This window comes from Balaenoptera borealis, assembly GCF_965194805.1.
Source record: "Balaenoptera borealis genome assembly, chromosome: 6".
NCBI lineage: Eukaryota > Metazoa > Chordata > Mammalia > Artiodactyla > Balaenopteridae > Balaenoptera > Balaenoptera borealis.
Genome location: NC_138863.1, coordinates 54677109 through 54697567, shown reverse-complemented (window position 1 = coordinate 54697567; position 20459 = coordinate 54677109). Strand labels below are relative to the sequence as shown.

Sequence of the window (20459 nt, the reverse complement as noted above, 5' to 3'; positions counted from 1 at the left end):
GATGAAGTTTTGGGAAACCCACTAGAAAAGTCCAAGCCCTGTCCTCCAGTCCAGCTTTTACTGGTGACTGATTCCTGACTCCTGTATCTCACTTTCAAATGGTGCTAAACTCAAGAAGGTAATCCAAGGATATTACTTTTTTTTCACTCCCTATAATTCCTGAAGTAGAAAAATACTTTCCACCAAAAATACACTACCAGATAACTTCCACTGACAATAAGAGAGAGTTCTCTCAAATCTTTTTCTAGAAACATTTCAACTGATGTTTATTTCCAGGATTTACTTACTTTTCAGGTGGAAAGTAATCAGTGGAATCATCATCTCCTTGATCTATATGATATGCTTTTATGAAAGTGACTTTATTAGTTCTTTGTTTGTTTTTATAAGAATCACGCAGGGCTATTGATTCACAATGTTTTTAATCAACTAAAATGTCCTATTTCCTCTGTCTATTAATACCACTGATAAAAGTGTTGAACACTGCAGACTTTAGGACAAAGCCAACTGTCTCCCCAGGGCAAGGCAAACTGTCTTCCAGGTTGACACTGATGAACTATTTAACACGCTTGGGCACAATTATAACCTGACCAAACGCCCATTCAATTCACATTTCTCCACTTACCTTAAGAGACATATCGTGAATGTGTTTATCAAATGACTTCCTGAAATCACAATAAATTTTGTCTACGGCACCAACCTAGAGTTTTCTATTAAATAATCATCTCAGAAAGCAAAATAAGGTGAATTTAACACAAGTTTTTCTGAGTAAATCCATGTTGGCTTTTGGCACTTCTATCTTTATTCTCAAATGCAAATAAGCATTCAGTTTTTAAGTCACTATGGAATTTTACAAAAATCACTTTTAGAACTCATTGAGCTACAGTTTCCTGGATATACTAGTTTTCCTTTATGAAAACGGTTTCCAAACATTCACATATACCAACTATCTTTTATACTTCTCCACCATAAAGCCATTTTTTGCTATCAGCAGAAAAAAAGTGTGTGTGTGTGTGTGTTTCCAGAAAGGGGTAGATAAATCTGTGTATCTCAGCACAGACAGGGAATATTTGCATCAATCTGATGAGTTCTGGCAAAGTGTCTGGGAAACTGATTTAACTCACCAAAACATAGCTCATTCTCAATTTCTTTCTCTTATAGCCTTGGCTGCTCTGTCTTTGTTGATTCCTTTTTCTTTTCCCACCTTCTAAAAACATGAATGATGTGTAATCTTGTCTTTAAGTTCTCTAATCTTCTCTATATATTTTTCCACTCAAAGAGCTCACCCACTTTCATATCTAATGATCATTAACTTTTAATTAATCCTAAATCTATAGCCTTAGATCGTATCTCTGTCAGGATTTCTGAACTTTCATTTCCACTGATGGACATAATCACTTGACTCTACAATCATTGCCCTGTAGGCAAACAAAATGAGCATCTGGAAGAGAAAATATAATGATACTCTACATCCATTGAACTAAGTGGGCAGCACCAGTTCTCCAAGTCTGTAGGGTGAGGAGCCATGTTTGTGGTAAATTTAAGGGAATTCCACAAGACTTCATCTTCTAAAATATCTCCGCAATAGGTAATCTTATCTTGGGACAAATAAGATTTAATGAAGGTAAGTGGGAAGTGGATAAAGAAAGATATTGAACATAGGGCTTGGTCTATGAAAGGCTTTTTTGGGGAAGGCTCTTGGAAGGGGATTTGGGCAGTCAAGGGGTGACTTGGTACCTTTAAGTACTTGGGGAGGACAAGGTAAGAGAGAAGAGAATAGAAAGGTGGTGAAGAACACTTTTGCCCTTCCCAATATTTTCCAAAGCAAATGTCTCAAGAACATCTTACTCCGCCTACCAGGTGATCAGGATTACTGGAAGAGGGCCCAGGGACTGTCCTCACCCACTTTGATAAGAGCGCTCCACTGAATTGTTTGCTATGAAAGCACTTCCATGCTGCTACTTTATTAATCACTGTGTAATAGATGAATGGAAAGAGGGAAAAAATTTGGCATGGGAATCTACAGTATCATTACAAAACAGCTTATTTATATGCAGCAGTTTCTTGGAGCTCCCTTTTGGTCTTGTGAAAAAAGTTACATGGCTGAAATTCAGGAGAATTGGGCTGCCTGCCCAGTTCTGACACTACTTCCTGTGAATTTTGGAGGGCAAAATATTTAATCTCTTTGGGCCTCAGTTTCCTCGACTGTAAAATGAGATTTGATCAGATAATTGTTAAATCCCTTCTAGCACTAGAATTCTGTAACTCTAAATGCTGGTATCATAAGCCTTACATAGTTCTGTGATTTTAGGCAAGGCTTTTAATACTCTGTGCCTCTGTTTAACCTTAAGGGTTTTTAGATATTCCTGTGGATTCAGCTTCAGTGCTCACCTTAGGGAATAAAACACCATCACTAATCTGTTAGCAGTGCAATGGGCACTGCATTTACTGAATTGCCTAATTCTACCAACTGTATTTTTTGGGTCATAAAAATGAGAAGCACTTTACTATCTCCAGGAGAAAATCCTGTGATGAACATATTCTTGTAATAGTTTGGTGGAATTGTTCTTTCTGACTCAAATAATTTTCTGAGGAAGAACAATACCATTTAAGGGTATTAAAATTGAATGCAGTGATTCCCACATAAGCTTTTCACTTGGTGCTTCTTGCTATCTGCCCACATGGTGTTTCATGAACTTGTTACAGCTGACCTATAATATAAATGAAAGAGACAATAAGAGGGTAAACGTGGTTGAGCTGTTTAAAAGTGAAGATTACTGCTGCCCTTTCATTTTGCCAATTGCACTAGAACATATACATGAAATGAGGTCAATGAGAGATCTTAGTGTAATTATAGATTTTCACTTTTATCCTAAATATCTGATGATCTATCATGTCTTTTAATATACATTAAAGTAAAAGTGATTTCTCAATGAAAGAAAATCTTGCTTTTTTATTTAAAGGAATCTGTTTCTTTTTTTTCTAAGAAAAATAAATAAAAACAAGAAAGCCATTTTACTAAGTATAAATGAGTGTGTTTGCTTTGGCAGCAATAACTTTTGTTTCTAATCTTACTAAATGTGTGTGGTTGACAATGTAGAAAAGTGTGCAGAATTAAAAAAATAAATAATATGTTGTTGGATTTAGTACCTCTTATAACTTATTTAAGAAAATGTGATGCATTTAATGTTATTCTTTATTATTTCGACTAGTTAGTCTCAGTCAAGGTTGATTTTGCTCCCCAGGGGCCGTTGGATAGTTTCTATAGACATTTTTGGTTGTCACAACTGGGTGGAGAGCGGGTACTGCCGGCATCTAGTCCAGAGGCCAGGAGTGCTGCTAAACATCCTACGATACACAGGACAGCACCCACAACAAAGGATTCTTTGGTCCAAAATGTCAGTAGTACTGAGGTTGAGTAATCCTGGTTTAGACAATCAGAGTAACCAAAGATCATTTGATGTAAGACTAAAGTCCAACAAGATGATCGAGGTGTGGCAGCTTTCCTTTGCCTCAGAGAGGAATCAGGGTTTAAATACTACAAGGCCATCCCATGAAAAAAGTCAGCTTGCTTAATTAATGGTACTTGCTGCCTGGTGGTTGTATAATTACACTAGACTTTGACATAGATTTAACCTGCAGAAAAGGACCTATAAAGAAGCTCTTAAGAACTGTATTTAGTTTAAGAAAAGGTAAGTCTTTCTCCATGAGATGACTGCAACAAGTGGGGAGAATTTTTTTAAACTCTCATGTCACAAAAAGTATATTTTATTTTATTTGGGAGCAGTTGAGAATAATGTCGACTCTGCTTGCTCCTTCAGTTCCTTGGGCACTCACAAACATTGGGAGCAAACTTGGCAAAGCATAAAGTCAAGAGCTAATTATAGTCCAGCAGCTATGAATAGATAGTGAGCAACTTATACCGAAAACCCATCATGATGTGATTTAAATAATGCTTTTGAAATGTATATGCATTTTGTGAATATTTGCAGTTCTTGCTACATGGTTAATTTATCTGTAATGCATAGGCTTTAAAGTAATTTAACATTTCTCTAAATACTTTAGTATTTATATTTCAGTTGCATTCTATGTTTTAGTACATATGAAATATCATCTTAGAGGTAGATTCTATGGGAACAAGATACAATCTATCAATAATTTCATGTATTAAGGTTTTCCGGGGGTAGTGTAAAACAACAAAGTCATAACTTGGTGGTATGATAAAGAGGGAGAAGTAAAATTTGAAGTTGGGATTGAAAGGCAGCTAAAGATGGGAGAAACAAAAATAGTTTGGGGAGATGGTATGGTGTTTGAATGGCTGTCCCAATGCCACTGTGAAATGCTATGGCTCCAGTATTCAGTGGAAGGGACTCAGAGGGAAAGAGCACAGGTGAGAGACAAAGGACTAAGTAAGGGGTAGAAAAGAAGGGAAGAGGACACTCACATTTCATTTACATTGGAAGATTCAGATAGATAATAAGGCTTCAATTCATTTTTTTTCAATGCACAATGACTCTAACCTCAAAACAAAAGTAACGAATATCTGAGGGTACATAGTTTTCTTTACCTTATTCCTTCCTTTATTGAATATTGTCTGCTCATTTCTCGCTGGTTCTTTTAGTAGGTCAATGCAATCATCGTGGAAGCCTTCCAAATTCAGGTTCATCTTTAAAACGTTTCCCTGATGTACAAAGTGAAGGTTAGTGAGATCCTGGGCCAGGAAAGTTGGGGGAACAGTGCCACACAATAACCACTTGGAAGAAAACACAGGCCACTCGCAATCTTTCAGTAAATGTATTCCTCAAGAGACTGGCGTACTCCCATGATGTGATTTATAAAATTATCTCTTCAAGCTCACAGTTCCCTTCCTACCTCACTCCTTTGATAAAGTTCATTGCCGGTAAAAATTGGTTGTTCAAAGGCCCAGCCAGAAAAAAGTCATTGTTATAATAGGATGCACCTACAGGAGCATTCTCTAGAGAGGAAAATCATTGTGCGTGGCAGTTTAAACCATTGGAAAAATCTAGGGGAGCAGCCATGAGGCGGAAATGACTGAAGATTCTGATGGAGAACAAAGTAGGAAATTCAGAGTATTTAGACAAGCAAAATGTTTGGGAGACTCATGAAAAGAGGAAGGTAATATTATTGAGTATGGTAAAGAAAAAAACAATTGAGAACAAAGGATGCTTTGTGGGTGGTGATATTTTGCACCTGCAGTTCATGGGGCTCCGCTTTAGTCATGGAAGTAGAGGGTGTTTGCTAACTGCTGAGGAGCCAGTGTAAGAGCTTCGAAGACTTTGTGAAGGTGAAAGGAGCCACAGGTACACCAAGTGACAGGACACCAGTTTAGGATGAGGTTATAGGGCAACAGAAGATACTCTATACCACCTGGAATATAGGCATTAGATGGGCCTTAAAGAAACAGGCAGGCTTCTCAAAGTGTACATGTTATACCAACTTGGAAGATTTGGGGAAACATTTACTAGGGAGATTCAGCTTTTACTCCCAACTCTAAAACTTAAACTGGTTTGTATTACTGGATAAATTACTCTGCTTTAGTACACACTTGATACCTAATTCCAAAGTGGAACGTAAATTGGTACAACCACTATGGAGAACAGTATAGAGGTTCCTTAAAAAACTAAAATTAGAACTACCATATGATCTAGCAATCCCACTGCTGGGCATATATCCAGAGAAAACTATAATTCAAAAAGATACATGTACCCCAAATGTTCATTGCAGCACTATTTACAATAGCCAAGACATGGAAGCAACCTAAATGTCTATCAATGAATGAATGGATAAAGAAGATGTGGTACATGTATACAATGGAATATTACTCACCCATAAAAAGAATGAAATAACGCCATTTGCAACACTAAGAGAAGTAAGCCAGACAGAGAAAGACAAATATCATATGATATTACTTATATGTGGAATCTTAAAATGAACTTATTTATAAAATAGAAAGAGGCTCACAAGCATGGAAAACAAACTTATGGTTACCAAAGGGGAAAGGGGGGTGGGGGGAGGGATAAATTCAGAAGTTGGGATTAACATATACACACTACTATATATAAAATAGATAACCAAGAAGGACCTGCTGTATAGCACAGGGAACTACACTCAATATTTTGTAACAACATATAAGGGAAAAGAATCTGAAAAGGAATACACACACACACACACATTCAGTTATATATATATATATATACAACTGAATCACTGTGTTGTACACCTGAAACTAACATGATATTGTAAATCAACTAAACTTCAATAAAAAAATAAAAATAAAATAAAATAAACCAAATTGGCAGTTGTGGAAGGGGTACTAGATTTTGAATTATAACTAAGTTCATATTGCAGACCCACCACTACTGAGTGTGGGTCCCCAAGCGAAGCACTTTTACCCTTTCTGAACTTCACTCTAAAACAAAGAAAACAACATCTACCTTATTACCATCACAAGGTTATTTGGAAATCACTGAGGTAATATTTATGAAAATCCTTTGTAAATCTCAAAATGCTATACAAATAGAAAGGATTATTATCACTGTCTCAGCCTTGACAGGGATTTCTGGGTCTGCTTTTTAATAACCTCCTGCAAAAGAGAGCCACAGAATCAACCTTAAAAACATAAAAACCAGACATTTATGCTCTCATAGAAACATCTGTAAAGTGTTAGCAAGCATTATTTGACAGGTTTTTGTTTAGGCCATAACTTGGAAGGGCAATGTTTGTTTTGTTTTGTTTTGTTTTTTAATTAAAAAAAATTTTTTTTAACATCTTTATTGGAGTATAATTGCTTTACAATGGTGTGTTAGTTTCTGCTTTATAACAAAGTGAATCAGCTATACATATACATATATCCCCATATCTCTGATGCCCATTCCTCTTGCCAAAGAGGCCATTCCTCATTTTTATGTCCACCCAAGCCAAACTTTTTTGAGCTATTGAATGATTTTTTTTTTTTTTCTGTACCAATCCTTTGAGCATTTACTACAAATGCCAAAACCCTTTCTGGAGAACCTGTTTTAGGCAAAGCATAGTGTTAAATGTTGTGTGGGATGCTAAACTGAACGGGGTTTCCTCAGGTATAATCAAGGAGGGAGGGTGGGATGATCACGGTAGTTATATGTGATGATTATGGTAGGAAGGAACACAGGGGCTATAGCAAAGCGGTCCCCAAGCTTTTTGGTACCAGGGACCGGTTTCGTGGAAGACAATTTTTCCACGGACTGGGGGGTGGGGGATGGTTTGGGGATGATTCAAGCGCATTACATTTATTGTGCACTTTATTTCTATTTATTATTACATTGGAATATTTAATGAAATAATTATACGACTCACCATAATGCAGAATCAGTGTGAGCCCTGAGCTTGTTTTCACTTGCCACTCACTGATAGAGTTTTGATATGAGTCTGCAAACAATTGATTATTATGGTCTCTGTGCAGTCAGACCTCTCTGCTAACGATAATCTGTATTTGCAGCCGCTCCCCAGCGCTAGCTTCACTGCCTCAGCTCCACCTCAGATCATCAGGCATTAGATTCTCATAAGACGCGCACAACCTAGATCCCTCGCATGCACAGTTCACAGTAGGATTTGCGCTCTTATGAGAATCTCATGCCACTGATCTGACAGGAGGCGGAGCTCAGGCAGTAATGCGAGCGACGGGAAGGGAAGTGGCTGTAACTACAGATGAAGCTTCGCTCGCTCGCCTGCACTCGCTCCTGCTGTGCGGCCCGGTTCCCCTGCTATAGCAGATCAGAGAGGAAGTGACACAACTAAGGAAGGAATTGTGGAGGAGGCAGTATTTGGGTCTGGCTTTGAGAGATGAACAATTTAGGTCAGAGAGATAGAAGGCCATGCACATGAGGTACAGTGGCCCGCCCTTACCCATGGAGAGTATGTTCCAAGACCCCCAGTGGATGCCCGAAACCATAGATAGTACCAAACGTTATATATATGTACTATGTTTTTTTCCTATACATACATACTTATGATAAAGTTTAATCTATAAATTAGGTTGAGTAAGAGATTAATTAAAATAACTAATAATAAAATAGGATAAGTATAGCAATATACTGTAATAAAAGTTACATGAATATGGTCTCTCACAATTTAAAACTTATGAATTGTTTATTTTTGGAATTTTTCATCTAATATTTTCAGGCTGAGGTTGTCTTCAGGTAATTGAAACTGAGGAAAGCAAAAACTGTAGATAAGCGGGAACGACTGGAAAAGTTTAGAAGCAGGAGACCTGGGAATGTGGGGTAGGAGACCAGTGAGATAGGAACCTACAATGGATGTAGAAGCACAGTGGTTTGGAAAGACAATCCGCCCCAGAACATTGGAAGGCCCTGAGTCCGAACTTTATCTGGTAAACAAGGAAGAGTTTGTAGTGAAGTGTTTTGAATGTAAAACTGACACCAGCAGGGTCATCTAGCAGGAGTGAATAATTAGGAGGCTCCTGACTAGCACAGAAGAGAATCCAAGTGATAGGCTGGGAATGAGAAAGAGAGGGTGCAATCCTGACTCCAGGGGTGTAGAAGGAAGGGGGAAAGTGGAAGGGGGCAGAGGGAGTAGAAACAGCTTTCAGTAAGGATAGCCATGAAGGTGAAAAACTGGAAAGGGCTATCACTTTAAGAGAGTCGATTTTGTTAAGTGGAGCTCACTTGGAGATGTACAGCATAAATGCGAGGGATGCTGTAGATGACAGCAAAGAGTCAGAGGAAGCAGTCATTTTCAGGCTGCGTTTCAGAAGTCAGGAGAAGAAACACATCCTCAGGGGGTGGGGTGAAGGTGGGGAGGAAACGATTAAGGCTGAAAAAGATAATATAAAATATATGGTGCATTCATACATTACTGGTGGCATTATAATTGTAAAACATCTATGAAAATCAAATAATTTTTGTGTAGGTAATAATACAAAAGAAAGAAAAAAGCTTCATGTACAAAGATGTTCACTACAGTGTTATTGAAAATGGTAAAAAATTTGAAAAATCTAGATTCTCAACCAAAGGAAAAAGATAATTTGATTGGGTGCCCACTGAATTAAAAGCTTAGCAAACCATTTAGGGACTTCCCTCATGGTGCAGTGGTTGGGAGTCTGCCTGCCAATGCAGGGGACACAGGTTCGAGCCCTGGTCCGGGAGGATCCCACGTGCTGCGGAGCAACTGGGCCCGTGAGCCACAACTACTGAGCCTGCGCTCTAGAGCCCACGAGCCACAAGTACTGAGCCCATGCACCTGGAGCCCATGCTCCACAGCAAGAGAAGCCACTGCAATGAGAAGACCGCGCACCAAAACGGAGAGTAGCCCCTGCTCACCGCAACTAGAGAAAGCCAGCACGCAGCAATGAAGACCCAACACAGCTATAAATAAATAAATAAATAAATAAATAAATAAATAAATAAATAAATAAATAAATAAATAAATAAATAAGCTTAGCAAACCATTTTGAATGGAATGTCACTCAAATTTATGACATGGAAATTCATACAGAAAAAATAGTTGCTGAAAATAAATATAATTCTGCTCCAAGCTGCAAGAGCACCATTATGTCTCAATACCAACAGCAATCACAACAATAATCACAGGTGTCTTCACATTCAATCCTCAGGGCTATCCTGTGATTAGCTTCCTCTATTTCCTCCATTTTATAGATCAGGAAACCGAGACTCAGGGCCATTAAGGAATTTACCCCAATTCATTCACAAATCCAATAATGTGGAGAGCTGGTATTCCTAGGGGGTTGTGTTTTATTCTAGAGCCTGTGCTCTTGATTACCTTGCCATTCTCTCCAACCTAAACAACCGGTTCTTTCAGCCAGTTGTGAAAACAGCACTAATGAAACCAGTTTTGACACAACATAGACAAAAACAATATATATATATATACATATATATGTATATATATATATACACAGGCACACACATATATATATATACATACATTTTTCTCTTTTAACCGGATTTTACCTAGACATAGTCATAAACATATTTCCTCTCTATTTTTTTACCATCAATTTATTTATTCCATGAAAGATGCCAATGATTAGTTTAATATTTCCATGAAGCTAAATGTTCAATGACTATAATACCTGAAGATTAGTTTTATTTTCTCCAGGGCCACAATTTGGAGGAGAAAAAATAACTTATGTTCATTATTTATCAGCGAAAACGTAAAACTACTTAATATAGACTTTGATTTTAATGGCACACATTTATCCTTTAGGATATGATCCATGAAAATATAAACAAGACACCTTAATTGTTTAGTCCTTATTCTCAGCAATATTTTTCTCTGCAGTGATAGAAAAGAAACAGAATTAATTATCAGAAACAACCATATAATTATGTTAGAAAGCTTTGAAACAAATGTGCACATTATGTCCCTTGAGAATTTCCATTAGAACATCTTTGTACCAGAAGACACTTGATAAACACATTTTTATTTATATCACTTAAAAATACATATTCTGGTAAGAAGAAATTACCTTTTTTTCTTTAAGCTCTGTGAGAGAGCTACATAATTCAGTAACAGATTCAAGAACCTCTTTGTGTCTGGCCACTATTTTCTCAGCATATTTCTGCCCTTCTTCAAAACCTGGGGAGGAGAAGGGTTAAATCTATTTTTAAAGGTCAAATCCTTAGCAGAAAAAAAAATCCCAGGCATTAATTGATCTCCCTTGTGTCCAGCATAAGGGCTGGTAAATAGTAAGTGCTTACTAAATACTTGCTGAACAGATAAATAAATAAAGGCATTATTGGAAAAACCAAGTATTCTAGAAAAATGGTTACATTTGCTGTGCCATGTTCCTCTTATGTAACCTAAATAATGTTGCTATATTACTATTCTTAAAGCTCCATTCTAACCAGTTTTCTCCTTTTCAGAACATTCAGTGGTTCTTCACTACCTAGAAAAGTATACATTCAAGGCCCTCCATAATATGGTTTTAACCTGCCTCTCTCAAAGGTATGTCACCCTAATTCTCTCACATATTTAATCTCTGGCCAAACTGAACCAGCAACTTTTCTCTCAAAACCCCCATAGCCACTGAGTATTCTTTTCTGTACTGGGAATGCCCTCCTCATAACCCCATCTCTGCTTGACAAATCCTACCCACTCTCCAAGGTCTACCTGAAATGCCAACGTCTTTGTAAAAATGTTCTTAATCTTTCCCAACTGGATTTTACCTCTTCCTATTGGGATAATGATACAAATATCTATCACGTAGTGAGTGCTTATTATTTGCCTGTGGCTAGGCACTTTATATGCATTAGCTCACATAATCCTTCTCTGGTAGGTTCTACTGCATTTTCCAAATGAGGAATGCAAGGCTCAACAGAGCCTTTTCAGGTGACCCAGACAGTAATTGGAGGAGAAGGGATTTAAACTTGGACTACTGGACTCCACAGTTCAGACTAAACTAGTATTATACATTGTTATGGGCTGAATTGTGTCCCTCTCAAAATTAATATGTTGAAGACTCAACCCCCAGCATCTCAGAATATAACCATACTTGGAGATGAGGTCTTTAAAGAGTGATAAAGTTAAAAAGAGGCCATTATTAGGGTGGGGTCCCAATCCAATATGACTGGTGTCCTTATAAGAAGGAGAGACACCAGCAAACCAGGGGTGCTTGTGCACAGAGGGATGTCCATATGAAGAGGCAGCAAGAGAAGAGAAGCCTCAGTAGAAAACAACTCTGTGAGCACCTTAATCTTGGACCTCTAGCCTCCAGAACTGTGAGGAAATAACTTTTTGTTGTTTAAGCCACCCAGTCTGTGGTATTTTGTTATGGCAGCCCTAGAAAACTAATACATACATTTTATACCTTTCTCACTGCATTTACCATATTGTGATTTCTAGGTATAGACTGTGGATTCTTGAATGATGGAACTAGGTCTTATATGTCTTTATATCAATCACAGCTCCGAGTACATAATAGGTACTCAAATTTTTTTTGAGATAAATTTATTTGCATTAAAATTCTGGGTTCAATAATGCTACAAGAATTGATATACTATTTATAAATTATCTTACCTGATGCAAATTCTAAAAAATGCATAACTTCCATACTGAACAGATGAAGACTCATGCCATTCATTTATTCATTCAGTGATTCATTTATTCAGCAAATATTTGTTAAGCACTTAGTATATGCCATAATGCAGTGAACTCCCTTTTCTCAAGGAGCTTACACTCTAGTAAGGAGAGCCAGACAACAGACAAATAACCATACAATATGTCAGTTGGTGATAAGGGCCTGGAATACAAACAAAGCATGATGTGGGATCTTGCATGATGGGAGGGTAATGTAACTTTTATGGTGTCGTGTGCGTACTTCCCGTGTGCTGAAGTTGAGTAGCACTGAAACATAGTGATTAAATATACTTCCCTTACCCTCAAGGAGCTTATGGTCAGTTGAGAAGACAGACAAATGAAAAGGTAATTATGCTACAGTGTGAAAAATACAATAACAGAGGAAAACATAAACCACCTTATAGGAACAGAGTGCCTCCAGAATTTTTTAGTACACTTATACGGTAACTATAGTAGGAATGAAACATCACATTACTTTTCTTTAATTTTTCAATCTATATTTTATTGTTTTTATGTTTCTACCCTTTTCTCTGGAAAATCATTAATAATTCATTCTCAGTAATGTAATGTTAGAGAGTGCAGTATATATTGTTCCACAAAATTTTTATGTCTATCCATGGATAGTGCTTCATGTAATAAGAGAAAATATCCATCTGACAGCAGCTGTGGACAGCCAAATGAAGCACCTGTTGCTACCTTCCTTTGGGGCTAGATTTGCCCTGTCACTAGGAATTACTCTTGGCCTTGTAGTTAACAATGTCAGGGAATTCATGAAACTTATTCCTTTGCACCCTCAAGGACTGTCAACCCCCAGGGGCCTTTTAAATGGGGGCCTCCCTCAGATAGAAAGACTTCTCAGACTGACAAAGTCATGGATAAGAGGAAAGCACAACCAGTGAGATGGCCGTTTGAGTCCTCCCATTTATTCCACAAGTGAGAGGAAGACAAGGGAAAATCTTCCAGCTCTTTCTTATATCCACAAACCATAACCCTCATAGAAAAGAGAGGGCTATAGACCTCAGTCTTAGCTTTCTACCTACTTTAAGTATAATATTATGGGAGTTTTGTATGTTTTTTGAGGAATCACCCTAGTGGAAATTAGATTTTTTTGTCTACATAAGCTGAGTATTGTTCTGGTTTTATTACCCTGAAGATGAACAACAGGAATGGGGGAGAAAGAATTTAGAAGGAGGGTTTACAAATGGTCATTAAAAATCCACAGGCTTGGGCTTCCCTGGTGGCGCAGTGGTTGAGAATCCGCCTGCCAATGCAGGGGACACGGGTTCGAGCCCTGGTCTGGGAAGATCCCACATGCCGCGGAGCGACTAGGCCCATGAGCCACAACTACTGAGCCTGCACGTCTGGAGCCTGTGCTCCGCAACAGGAGAGCCCGTGACAGTGAGAGGCCCGCGCACTGTGATGAAGAGTGGCCCCCGCTTGCCACAACTAGAGAAAGCCCTCGCACAGAAACGAAGACCCAACACAGCCATAAAAAAAAAAAAAAAATCCACAGTCTTCATCTCCTACAGCCAGGAGTTCCTTCCTCTATTCACTACTGTTCACTTGTGCTCTTATCTTTAACCTTTCCCTTGAATAGGTTGGCGTAGTAAGGACCCTGAGGGCTTGCCATGCTCTGCTTTCTGCTGGATTAGGTTCACTAGAGATGTGTTCAATAGTGAATCAGTGGGTATCTTAAAAGAGACCTCACCATATAAGTGCTGAGCCAGGTCACTGATTTCCTGAATCCTTTCTTCTTGTTGAGGCACTGAAGGTGTGATAAACTTTTTGAACTGCTGAAGGAGAATCTCCACAGCTTCCTTGGTCTTGCACTCTGTGGAATATTTTCCAACTCTTACAACTGTGGCACTTGCATCTTCATACCAAAAGTGACACTAAATTAAAATGGGACAAAGCATAGATTAAAGAGACACCATCCTTCCAAAGTTCTTCATTTTGACCACTGAAATATCAAATTTCAATTTCCTCAAACTTTATATTCACATTCGTGTGACCTCTTTAAGTCCTAAGAAAGAAAACATCAGAAGGTGATCATATACTTTTGCACTTGGAAATTAGAGTCAGGTAAGAAAGCAGAAGTATGGAAATCACTCTAATTTTCCTGCCTTCTTAGATTTGCCTGAAGCATACTTCCTAAGAGGAATGCTGCAGATTTAGAAGAATAGGCAGTCTAAAAAAGCATATGGGAGGAGCTTCAAGATGGCGGAAGAGTAAGACGCAGAGATAACCTTCCTCCCCACAAATACATCAGAAATACATGTACATGTGGAACAACTCCTACAGAACACCCACTGAATGCTGGCAGAAGACCTCAGACCTCCCAAAAGGCAAGAAACTCCCCACGTACCTGGGTAGGGAAAAAGAAAAAAGAAAAAACAGAGACAAAAGAATAGGGATGGGACCTGCACCAGTGGGATGGAGCTGTGAGGGAGGAAAGGTTTCCACACACTAGGAAGGCCCTTCGCGGGTGGAGACTGTGGGTGGCAGAGGGGGGAAGCTTTGGAGCCACGGAGGAGAGCGCAGCCACAGGGGTGCGGAGGGCAAAGCGGAGACATTCCCGCACGGAGGATTGGTGCCGAGTAGCACTCACCAGCCCGAGAGGCTTGTCTGCTCAGCCGCCGGGCCGGGCGGGGGCTGGGAGCTGAGGCTCGGGCTTCGGAGGTCAGATCCCAGGGAGAGGACTGGGGTTGGCTGCGTGAACACAGCCTGAAGGGGCTGGTGTGCCACAGCTAGCCGGGAGGGAGTCCGGGAAAAAGTCTGGAGCTGCCAAAGAGGCAAGAAACTTTTTCTTGCCTCTTTGTTTCCTGGTGCGCGAGGAGAGGGGATTCAGAGCGTCGCTTTAAGGAGCTCCAGAGATGGGCGCGAGCCGTGGCAGCGCAGACCCCAGAGACGGGCATGGGATGCTAAGGCTGCTGCTGCCGCCACCAAGAAGCCTGTGTGCAAGCACAGGTCACTATCCACACCTCCCCTCCCGGGAGCCCGTGCAGCCCGCCACTGCCAGGGTCCCGTGATCCAGGGACAACTTCCCGGGGAGAACGCACAGCGTGCCTCAGGCTGGTGCAACGTCACGCCGGCCTCGGCCGCCACAGGCTCGCCCCGCCTCCTCTGTACCCCTCCCTCCCCACGTCCTGAGTGAGCCAGAGCCCCCGAAGAAGCTGCTCCTTTAACCCCATCCTGTCTGAGCAAAGAACAGACACCCTCAGGCGACCTACACGCAGAGGTGGGGCCAAATCCAAAGCTGAACCCCAGGAGCTGTGCGAACAAAGAAGAGAAAGGGAAATCTCTCCCAGCAGCCTCAGGAGCAGCGGATTAAATCTCCACAGTCAACTTGATGTGCTTGCATCTGTTGAATACCTGAATAGACAACGAATCATCCCAAATTGAGGAGGTGGACTTTGGGAGCAAGGATATATATATATTTTTCCCCTTTTTCTCCTTTTGTGAGTGTGTAGGTGTATGCTTCTGTGTGTGATTTTGTCTGTATAGCTTTGCTTTTACCATTTGTCCTAGGGTTCTGTCTGTCCGTTTTTGGTTTGTTTGTTTTTGTAGTATAGTTTTTAGCACTTGTTATCATCGGTGGATTTGTTTATTGGTTTGGTTGCTCTCCTCTTTCTTTCTTTTTTTTTAATTACTTAAAATTTATTTTCTTTAATAATTATTTTTTATTTTAATAACTTTTTAATTTTATTTTATCTTTTTCTTTTGTTCTTTTTTTTCTCCCTTTTATTCTGAGCCATGTGGATAACAGGCTCTTGGTGCTCCAGCCAGGCATCAGGGCTGTGTCTCTGAGGTGGGAGAGCCAACTTCAGGACACTGGTCCACAAGAGACCTACCAGCTCCATGTAATACCAAATGGCAAAAATCTCTCAGAGATCTCCATCTCAACATCAAGACCCAGCTTCACTCAACGACCAGCAAGCTACAGTGCTGGACACCCTATGCCAAACAACTAGCAAGACAGGAACACAGCCCCAACCATTAGCAGAGAGGCTGCCTAAAATCATAATAAGGCCACAGACACCCCAAAACACACCACCAGACGTGGACGTGCCCACCAGAAAGACAAGATCCAGCCTCATCCACCAGAACACAGGCACTAGTTCCCTCCACCAGGAAGCCTACACAACCCACTGAACCAACCTTAGCCACTGGGGACAGATACCAAAAACAACGGGAACCACGAACCTGCAGCCTGTGAAAAGGAGACCCCAAACACAGTAAGATAAGCAAAATGAGACGACAGAAAAACACACAGCAGATAAAGGAGCAGGGTCAAAACACACCAGACCTAACAAATGAAGAGGAAATAGGTAGTCTACCTGAAAAAGAATTCAGAATAACGATAGTAAGGATGATCCAAAATCTTGGAAATAGAATAGACAAAATGCAAGAAACATTTAACAAGGACATAGAAGAACTAAAGAGGAACCAAGCAATGATGAAAAACACAATAAATGCAATTAAAAATACTCTAGATGGGATCAATAGCAGAATAACTGAGGCAGAAGAAAGGATAAGTGACCTGGAAGATAAAATGGTGGAAATAACTACTGCAGAGCAGGATAAAGAAAAAAGAATGAAAAGAACTGAGGACAGTCTCAGAGACCTCTAGGACAACATTAAATGCAACAACATTCGAATTATAGGGGTCCCAGAAGAAGAAGAGAAAAAGAAAGGGACTGAGAAAATATTTGAAGAGATTATAGTTGAAAACTTCCCTAATATGGGAAAGGAAATAGTTAATCAAGTCCTGGAAGCACAGAGAGTCCCATACAGGATAAATCCAAGGAGAAACACGCCAAGACACATATTAATCAAACTGTCAAAAATTAAATACAAAGAAAACATATTAAAAGCAGCAAGGGAAAAACAACAAATAACACATAAGGGAATCCCCATAAGGTTAACATCTGATCTTTCAGCAGAAACTCTGCAAGCCAGAAGGGAGTGGCAGGATATACTTAAAGTGATGAAGCAGAAAACCGTACAACCAAGGTTACTCTACCCAGCAAGGATCTCATTCAGATGTGATGGAGAAATTAAAACCTTTACAGACAAGCAAAAGCTGAGAGAGTTCAGCACCACCAAACCAGCTTTACAACAAATGCTAAAGGAACTTCTCTAGGCAAGAAACACAAGAGAAGGAAAACACCTACAATAACAAACCCAAAACATTTAAGAAAATGGGAATAGGGACATACATATCGATAATTACCTTAAATGTAAATGGATTAAATGCTCCCACCAAAAGACACAGACTGGCTGAATGGATACAAAAACAAGACCCATATATATGCTGTCTACAAGAGACCCACTTCAGACCTAGAGACACATACAGACTGAAAGTGAGGGGATGGAAAAAGATATTCCATGCAAATGGAAATCAAAAGAAAGCTGGAGTAGCAATTCTCATATCAGACAAAATAGACTTTAAAATAACAATCATAGTAGGGGACTTTAACACCCCACTTTCTCCAATGGACAGATGATCCAAAATGAAAATAAATAAGGAAACACAAGCTTTAAATGATACATTAAACAAGATGGACTTAATTGATATTTATAGGACATTCCACCCAAAAACAACAGAATACACATTTTTCTCAAGTGCTCATGGAACATTCTCCAGGATAGATCATACCTTGGGTCACAAATCAAGCCTTGGTAAATTTAAGAAAATTGAAATCGTATCAAGTATCTTTTCCAACCACAACGCTATGAGACTAGATATCAATTACAGGAAAAGATCTGTAAAAATTACAAACACATGGAGGCTACACAGTACACTACCTAATAACAAAGTGATCACTGAAGAAATCAAAGGGGAAATCAAAAAATACCTAGAAACAAATGACAATGGAGACACGACGACCCAAAACCTATGGGACGCAGCAAAAGCAGTGCTAAGAGGGAAGTTTATAGCAATACAAGCCTACCTCAAGAAACAGGAAACATCTCGAATAAACAACCTAACCTTGCACCTGAAGCAATCAGAGAAAGAAGAATAAACAAACCCCAAACCTAGCAGAAGGAAAGAAATCATAAAGATCAGATCAGAAATAAATGAAAAAGAAATGAAGGAAACAATAGCAAAAATCAATGAAACTAAAAGCTGGTTCTTTGAGAAGATAAACAAAATTGATAAACCATTAGCCAGACTCATCAAGAGAAAAAGGGAGAAGACTCAAATCAATAGAATTAGAAATGAAAAAGGAGAAGTAACCACTGACACTGCAGAAATACAAACGATCATGAGAGATTACTACAAGCAACTCTATGCCAATAAAATGGACAACCTGGAAGAAATGGACAGATTCTTAGAAATGCACAACCTGCCGAGACTGAACCAGGAAGAAATAGAAAATATGAACAGACCAATCACAAGCACTGAAATTGAAACTGTCATTAAAAACCTTCCAACAAACAAAAGCCCAGGACCAGATGGCTTCACAGGTGAATTCTATCTAACATTTAGAGAAGAGCTAACACCTATCCTTCTCAAACTCTTCCAAAATATTGCAGAGGGAGGAACGCTCCCCAACTCATTCTACCAGGCCACCATCACCCTGATACCAAAACCAGACAAAGATGTCACAAAGAAAGAAAACTACAGGCCAATATCACTGATGAACATAGATGCAAAAATCCTCAACAAAATACTAGCAAACAGAATCCAACAGCACACTAAAAGGATCATACACCATGATCAAGTGGGGTTTATCCCAGGAATGCAAGGATTCTTCAATATATGCAAATCAATCAACGTGATACACCATATTAACAAACTGAAGGAGAAAAACCATATGATCATATCAATAGATGCAGAGAAAGCTTTCGACAAAATTCAATACCCATTTATGATAAAAGCCCTGCAGAAAGTAGGCATAGAGGGAGCTTTCCTCAACATAATAAAGGCCATATATGACAAACCCACAGCCAACATTGTCCTCAATGGTGAAAAACTGAAACCATTTCCACTAAGATCAGGAACAAGACAAGGTTGCCCACTCTCACCACTATTATTCAACATAGTTTTGGAAGTGTTAGCCACAGCAATCAGAGAAGAAAAAGAAATAAAAGGAATCCAAATCGGAAAAGAAGAAGTAAAGCTGTCACTGTTTGCAGATGACATGATACTATACATAGAGAATCTTAACGACTCTACTAGAAAACTACTAGAGCTAATCAATGAATTTGGTAAAGTAGCAGGATACAAAATTAATGCACAGAAATCTCTTGCATTCCTATATACTAATGATGAAAAATCTGAAAGTGAAATTAAGAAAACACTCCCGTTTACCACTGCAACAAAAAGAATAAAATATCTAGGAATAAACCTACCTAAGGAGACAAAAGACCTGTATGCAGAAAATTATAAGACACTGATGAAAGAAATTAAAGATGATACAAATAGATGGAGAGATATACCATGTTCTTGGATTGGAAGAATCAACTTTGTGAAAATGACTCTACTACCCAAAGCAATCTACAGATTCAATGCAATCCCTATCAAACTACCACTGGCATTTTTCACAGAACTAGAACAAAAAATTTCACAATTTGTATGGAGACACAAAAGACCCCGAATAGCCAAAGCAATCTTGAGAAAGAAAAATGGAGCTGGGGGAATCAGGCTCCCTGACTTCAGACTATATTACAAAGCTACAGTAATCAAGACAGTTTGGTACTGGCACAAAAACAGAAATATAGATCAATGGAACAGGATAGAAAGCCCAGAGATAAACCCATGCACATATGGTCACCTTATCTTTGATAAAGGAGGCAAACATGTACAGTGGAGAAAAGACAGCCTCTTCAATAAGTGGTGCTTGGAAAACTGGACTGCTACATGTAAAAGTATGAAATTAGAACACTCCCTAACACCATACACAAAAATAAACTCAAATGGATTAAAGACCTAAATGTAAGGCCAGACACTATCAAACTCTTAGAGGAAAACATAAGCAGAACACTCTATGACATAAATCACAGCAAGATCCTTTTTGACCCACCCCCTAGAGAAATGGAAAAAAAACAAAAATAAACAAATGGGACCTAATGAAACTTAAAAGCTTTTGCACAGCAAAGGAAATCATAAATAAGACGAAATGACAACCCTCAGAATGGGAGAAAATATTTGCAAATGAAGCAACTGACAAAGGATTAATCTCCAAAATTTACAAGCCGCTCATGCAGCTCAATATCAAAAAAACAAACAACCCAATCCAAAAATGGGCAGAAGACCTAAATAGACCTTTCTCCAAAAAAGATATATAGATTGCCAACAAACACATGAAAGAATGCTCAACATCATTAATCATTAGAGAAAT

General features: G+C 39.1%; 1 protein-coding gene across 11 annotated transcripts in view; it reads right to left on the bottom strand.

Moving 5' to 3' along the window:
• Nucleotides 1-20459, bottom strand: part of CCDC141 (coiled-coil domain containing 141) — a 239439-nt gene that overhangs the window by 17600 nt on the left and 201380 nt on the right. For 10 of the 11 annotated variants that reach the window (XR_014246176.1, XR_014246177.1, XM_082397496.1 and 7 more), the window contains 3 exons: nt 13820-14003; nt 10502-10611; nt 4565-4678 (listed from right to left, as the gene is read on the bottom strand). Coding sequence is in view for 9 of the 11 variants with exons in the window: in XM_082397496.1 (XP_082253622.1) it covers nt 4565-4678; nt 10502-10611; nt 13820-14003 (408 nt within the window). In the remaining 2 variants the exon portion in view is untranslated. The remainder of the gene's footprint in view (nt 1-4564; nt 4679-10501; nt 10612-13819; nt 14004-20459) is intronic. The other variant, XM_082397492.1, reaches the window with a different exon arrangement.